Raw genomic sequence first — 7,202 nt, forward strand, 5'->3', positions numbered from 1 at the left:
GAGCTACCTCAGGGACTTGCTGATATTAGATCTCAGGTTCAAGATTTACGCATGTGATTTAGATCATTCTGTCTACATAGCCTGCACCCATATCCCATTCTTTTAAACTCTGTGTGTCCATGTGTGTAAGTGGGGAGAGTAAGTGGCCTTATTCTAGTTCAGAAGCAATAAGGAGAGGGTGAAGAAACTTTATGGAAAATGCATGTTACTACGAAAGAAACTGAAAAACTAAAAGCAGCTGTAAAAACTCAAAAGCAATTAAGTCTAGAGTCATATACACGGGGGCAAAGACCTAATGCAACTTAGTAAACATGCCAAGGGCATAATTACACAACTGGCAAACCGGCGCTCTTCATAAGCCTGAGTTGCTGACAGTTGCCACTGTATTCAGATAAGTATTATTAAAAACATGAAGAAGTACATAATAAAAGATTTAACTAATACTGGTTAAAATTTTATGGGTGTGTTTAAAAGGTGACGTTCACGTAAGCGATGCATTGTTTGCCAGAGTCACTCTAATTTGTGAGAGTTCTTCCTCCAAAACAGTTCAATAGACTTATGTTAAAGACAACATGTGTATTGAAAGTAGCAATTTTATTTGAGTTAAAATTATTTACAAAAACCCAAAGACATACTTCATGAAACTGGTACAAACTATTTTTTCCTGCCGTTGGCTTTTGCTCCAAAGATCACAGCTGAGAAATACTGTATAAAATAAAAATAGGATTGGATTCAGAAAAGTACTCTACTGTTCTAATTTCCAATTGGTAATATTTACAGAAATATTTACAATGGAAAAAAAGGTTACTTTAAAACTTTAGTTAATCTGCAAGTCAGCCTCAAGTACCCTAAAATGCAGAGTTCTCTGAGGGTTAAAAACACACAAATGCACTGCAGTTTGTGAGGTGATTTCTCCCCCACCCCCCACACCAAAACCTGCATCTCTATCAGTGCTTGACAATTAGTTATTAAAAAACAAAACAAAAACTGTTAAACACTGAGGTAAATCAATTCTCAATGATTACCAGTGTAACAGAAAAAAAAATAGTTCGCCCTGATTGTTCTCATCCAAATGTTTTATAATATTCCTTACCATCTGCCACAAGTCAATGTTACCAAAAATCTGTTCCTTTTCTAAAATCCAATGATTAATAAATATCAATGTATTTTTTTATTAAACAAAATATATTTAGATAACTTAATCTTACGGATATCATTTACCAATATGCTTTTAAAATAGTTCGCTAAAGTAGCTTTTATATTCAGGGCAAATACAATCTCAGAATCTTTCCCAAGTTACACCGGCACACTATGTTCTTAAAAGGTGATGGGTGGGGGCTGGGGTGGATAGGAGGAAGAAGAAAACAATTTGCCTGGAATCAGTTACTTCCTTATAGATTTCTCAACAATCTGCATTATCAAAAATAGGAAGACAATAGAAGGCAGCCACTGCATTAAAAAACATTACAGCTGGCACTGATACAAGAGCCCCGATTTGTCACTTTATACAAGGAAATAACAAAGTCTACGTGGGTATTAGACTTTTAGCTATTTTCCCCAATACACACCAAACTAATATTTTTATGGCTTCAAGTTTTACAAATCCAATGAAGAAACATGATATAACTACCTAGAAAGTATTTGAAAGTATTAATGAACTAGATCTCCGGAAAGCTTGTACTTAAGGCCAAAACAATAAAAAAGAAAACAGTGTACAGCCAGTGGTCTGAACAATAATTAGTACAAGAAAAATTTGCAATGTTGTGAAATTAATCATATCAAGTGTTTGTATGTTCCATAACTGTTTTCCAAACAACACACTGTTCTATGAACTAAGAATTGGAACAAAAAAAGGATCTGCTCTAAACCAGCAATTTAAGGCTTTGCACTATGCAACTGATCCTGTCGCTCTTTAGAAGAATATACATGTTATCTGGCAACATGAATTCCACATTGGTGTTTTAGCTTCCTTACATTTATTGTACTGAACATTAGAAAATATATCTAGAAGAGTCTTCCCTCCAAACCTGATAATGTTTCAAGGGCCTCACCTATCATTAAGTGTAAACTACCCTGGATTTGTTTATTTTGCTTCATCCTTTAACAGGGCACATCATCTTATATTAATTATATTCCCTTAAACTTACTTGTTTTCTTGTGTCTATAGCTATGACACATTATGGTATGAAACTGAATGTGGTCATGGTCTCAAAAGTGAAAAATAGTTCAACAACCCAAACCTAATCAAGAATAAAAAAATATACTATTAATCCCTTGTGTCTTTGGATTCCATCTAGTTTTAAATATAGATAATAGTTCAGGGAACAACAACCAAAAAAATTCACAAAATTATTAAAAGCTTTATTTACGATTGGAATCATTCAACAAAAAAGCAAAAGCAAATAAGCCTGAAAAAGGAACTAAGCTGTTGTCGAGAATGTCCTCAGAACATTCGATACCTCAGTAGCTAAGCTGCCTTGCACCTGGCTGGCATGACAACAGTGGCTCAACATACACAGCAGTTGCACTAACAGCAGCACAAATTTTCCCCTTAAAACTTGCCCCGAACAGAGCAAGAAAACCAGGGGAGGATATAAACTCTGCCAAAGTAAGTGTATTTAAATACTGCATGGAATTGTTAACAGCCTGAACCTTTTCCCTCATTTTTGATAGCTGCAGATTGATGTAGTAACTGTCATTTAGCAAATGCAGAATGCATGACGTAGAATTTGGTGGCTTTAAAAATCCAAACACGAATGATACTGACGAATGTTCTTGGTATATCTTCAAGGAAGAACTTCTTTCATGACTTTTCTTTGTCTAAGGATAGCTCCAGCATTACCGAGTACCTGAAGCAAAGGTAAAGCAGCTAGCAATGTTCCAAGTATTCAATCACTCTAGAGATAGATTTCTGGCCTGTGGTTCCAACAGCACACTGAAAAAGGGGGAATGACAGTTAATATTTAACAAATCAACTTTTTCTTGATTTACTAAACTGAACACCACAAATTAAAGCATGTAGGTTAAACTGTGATTTTGGTAATACAGTATGAACATATTTTGCCATGATAAGTAGTAATTATCCTGAAGAAGAAGAATTATTAAAATTAAAAGAGAATCCCTTTTTGCTTTCACTCACTATGGCCACAGTATTTTTATTTCTATTGTCATTAATGTATCACACGTAACAAGTTTAAAACCATGTCAGCTGCAATAAAAGCTACTTACAGTAAGATTCATGAAGCTGAGGAATTTTTTGAGCATCTCTGTCATTATGGAAAAGTCCCCTTCTGGCAGATATTCCCGCACAGTGGTCACATTGATCTAAGCATGGAGACAGAAGCACTGGTCAGGCCACGGAAAACACGAGCTGGCACCTGGCACTGTCTTAGTTTTTGAACACGTCCCATTGCAAACCCACAAGGTCCTTGTAACTCCTTGGTTAGCGCTCAGTTTTCCTTTCCACTTATCACTCTGCGTGTGTGTGTGTGCGTGTGTGTGTGTGAGTGAGTGAGACAGAGAGAAAGAGAGAGGCAGAGACGAGAGAGAGGGTGTGTGCTTATGGGTAGGTGGGTGGATCCTTTCCCTATCCCACCCACCCTCAGAAAAGAGAAGTTAAAGCCTACTAAGGCTATACAGAAACATTTGTATGCATATTTGTTTTTGTAAATGCATACAGAGATGTCTGAAATAACAAACTGCTCTGTTAGGGAGAAGGTATTAGGAGAGGAGGGGAGAGGGCAGCAGGCTAAGAACATTGTACTTGATAATGTACTTCTCTAATAGCTGCTTCTATATGAAATAAAAAGGAAAGGCTCAAAGAAAATTTCTCACGCTCCTCTCGTGAATTTAACTAATTACGTAGGACAGGAATTAACAACTTTCCAAAGGCAGTGATCTAATCTAATCTATGATATGGAGATTCAAAAACACTGATGAGCCTTCTTGTACAGTGCCAGAAGAGATTAAGGTGTTTCCCTTCATTGTTAGCAAGAAGCAGCCAAACTACAAACTGATTCATGGTAAGGAAACGATGCCATCTTCTTGGAAAACTGTTCAATTTTATTATGTTAAAAAACGTTTTCAGTGTTCAGAAAGAATAAAAACAGCTTGTCTCAAAAGGCTCACCTATAATAAAAAGCATGAAAGAAAATAGGTCGGGACTTTCAGGCAACATGGTGCTACAGTCAGAAGCACCATGCCATCCCTCTGCAGCAAAGATCAGAAAAATTAAGTCAGAGTCACACGTCAATCCTGAAACCCTAAGCATCAAATGAAGAGATAAAGAGCTCAGCCAAGCACCGAATGGAATAAGGGAACAGAGTGAGGAAGAGATACACGCAGAGGTCCCCTATCAGCTACCGCAGCACGGATCCACCATCTTAGACTCCTATCAGAGATCAGCGAACAGGGGATATGAGAAAGCAGCTTCACGGAGCTTCCAGCAGGAGACAGAACAACAGGTAACCAGCGGTACAGGCTTTCCCAGCCCCCACCCTTCTTCACCCACACTAAGCCTCCTCTGCTTCCTGTAGCCACAGTCTCTTGGCTGGGAAGCACCAGCTTCAGCCAGGGGTCGCTTGTATTCCATCTGCCCACACTGGCCGGCTCCCTGAGTGCCTTTTGTTGGCTGCTGGTGTTGCTTTTTTCTGCTTCTTTATAGATTTCTTCCCTACCTCTCACCACCTCCCCCTCCTTTTTCTCCAATACCTGGCTCTGTGCGCCATCTTTGCTTCTTCCTGAAAGGCTGCGAAACACCGCTCAACTGTGAAACTGCTTCCTGCCCGGTGATGCCACACTGGTGGGACCCCCAGGGCTTTTTTGTTTGTTTGCTCTGATTTGTTAGGTTTTGATTTGTTTTCTTTTTCTTTTCTTAGCTTGGGAGCCCCTTCTAGCCAGGCAGTACCGCGCGGCTTGGCAGCTACACCCTTACACTGGCGCAGATGCACTGGGACATCCGTGGGGGCGTTTCTTTTTTCTTGTTTTTCTGGGTATTTTCGTTTTTTTGTTTCTTTGTTTTGTTTTCTTCTCTCTCTTATTCCCTTTTTGTCTTTCTTCATTTCCAGTTTCTCAATTTATTCATTTTTTTCCTTTTACCCTTTTTCTTTTTTTTTTCATTTTTTTTTCCCCAATTCCTCAGTCTCTCATCTCTCCACTCCAACAGCAAGCTCCCTTAGCACTCTTTTTTGTTTGTGTGTATGTTTTTTGGCTCCTGCTCCTCTCTGCTCTCTCTCATCTTTCCCATACTTATTTTAATTCCATACATCACAATCTACCCCTCCTTCCTGCCTACTTGCACCGTGCGCTGAACATCACACTCCCAAGCAGCAAAGGCATGGCATATTGAAACCTGCCCTGCACTGATTCCCGGTCTGCACTGTCAGCCCTGGTACATGCCACAACAACCGATCCCAGCAACTCCCCTTCAGCTAGACTTAGACTGCTGTACCATACCTGACTGACCCTGCCCATTAGAGAAGGAGGTGAAAGGTATCGTGCCCACAGACGAGCAAACAACAAAGAACGCACAGCCCGCCTGCTCAGACATAACCAAATAAAACAAAAAAGCAGGTCGAAACAAACACATCTACAATCAATAAATGAGGAAAATAACCACTGAATGCCCTGAAGATAGCAGACAATATCAAAACATTTACACAAAAAGGACAGGATGGTTCCAGTAGGCATCCAAAATGAAATACCAGATGACCTTCCAGTAGAAGAAAAGGCACTAGACCTACTTGACAGGGAATTCCTATCTCTAATATTCAGAATTATCTAAGAGTTGAAGCAAAAAGCAAACAAAAATGAGGAAAAATACACAAATTCATGAAAAGGCAGGCAAATTCATGGAAAATACAGACAAAAAAATGGAAGAATTCAAGAAAATAATACAGGAACAAAATGCTAAAATAAATTCACAACTAAAAATCATACAAAAACAACAATTAGAAATCCAAAAGATAAACAACAAGATTTCAGAAATGGACAGCGTCATAGAAGGGCCGAGGAGCAGGTCTGAAACGATGAAAGATAGGGATCAGCGAAATTGAAGACAAACACTTGGATACAACTCTGTTTGAGGAAAAATCAGAAAAAAGAACAAAGAAAAATGAAGAAACCATGAGAATTATGTGGGATACAATCGAAAGCGAAAAACTGCGAGTGATCAGAGTTCCAAAATGGGGAGAAAACAGACAACACAGGATCACTGAAGAACTGCTGACAGAAAACTTCCCCAATATCAAGCTCAATGAACCCCATATAGGACAGACCCCAAAACAAAAATCACCAAGGCATATCATAAGCACACTTGCTAAAACCAAAAACAAAGAATCCTGAGAGCAGCCTGAGAAAAACAAAAAGTCACATACAGAGGAGAAACAATAAGACTAAGCTCGGATTATTTGGCAGAAACCATGCAGGCAAGAAGGCAATGGGATGACATATATAAAACCTGAAAGAAAAAAACTGCCAGCCAAGAATAATATATCCTTCAAAACTTGTTCAAATATGATGGAGAAATTAGGTCATTTCCAGGTAAACAGAAATTAAGGGACTATGTAAAAACCAAACCAAACTTACAAGACTTATTAAAGGGAATCCTTTGATCTGAGAACAAAGAACATCAGATCACAGGCTGAATACAGGACACAGGATTGTACTAGCCAGATACCAACCTAGGAAATGAACTCTTAAGGACTACCCAAAACCAAGATAATTACAGCAGGGAACCAGAGAGGTTAATCTGTAAATAACAACAGCATCAGAACAATAAAAGAGGGAATAAATGGTGTAGGTATAGAACATTCTAATGGAGAAGAAGGCAAGGTGACACCAAGTAATAATAGACTGGTTCAAACCTAGGAAGATAATGGAAAATCTCAAGGTCACCACAAAGAAAGTTAACAAACCTACTCATCAAAATAAAGAAGAAAAACAGTCTCAGTAAAAACAAAACCTACAAAAACAAAAGAAATGAAAAAAATAATCCACAAACAAAAGGAACTCAACACGGGAGAATAAGAGGAACAAAGAAAATGTCAGCACCACAGAAAAAAGCACTACAAAATGCAATCCCACTCCTAGAAATATATCCTAGAGAAATAAGAGCCATCACACAAATAGATGTATGCACACCCATATTCATTGCAGCACTGTTCACAATAGCAAAAAGATGGAAACAACCTAGATGCCCATCA

The 7,202-nt window shown here is 38.4% G+C and overlaps 1 protein-coding gene across 6 annotated transcripts in view; it reads right to left on the minus strand.

Moving 5' to 3' along the window:
* Window positions 1-575: 575 nt before the first annotated feature.
* The window catches only part of WAPL (WAPL cohesin release factor), a 94,857-nt gene continuing 88,230 nt past the window's right edge, over window positions 576-7,202 (minus strand). For 4 of the 6 annotated variants that reach the window (XM_023740414.1, XM_023740415.1, XM_023740412.1 and 1 more), the window contains exons 18-19: window positions 3,229-3,324; window positions 576-2,935 (exon numbers count right to left, since the gene is read on the minus strand). In XM_023740414.1, the coding sequence (XP_023596182.1) occupies window positions 2,870-2,935; window positions 3,229-3,324 (162 nt within the window). In that variant the 3' untranslated portion in view covers window positions 576-2,869. The remainder of the gene's footprint in view (window positions 2,936-3,228; window positions 3,325-7,202) is intronic. The other 2 variants (XR_002825590.1, XM_023740417.1) reach the window with 2 other exon arrangements.

This window comes from Trichechus manatus, unplaced genomic scaffold (genome assembly GCF_000243295.1).
Source record: "Trichechus manatus latirostris isolate Lorelei unplaced genomic scaffold, TriManLat1.0 scaffold00155, whole genome shotgun sequence".
Classification (NCBI taxonomy): Eukaryota; Metazoa; Chordata; class Mammalia; order Sirenia; family Trichechidae; genus Trichechus; species Trichechus manatus.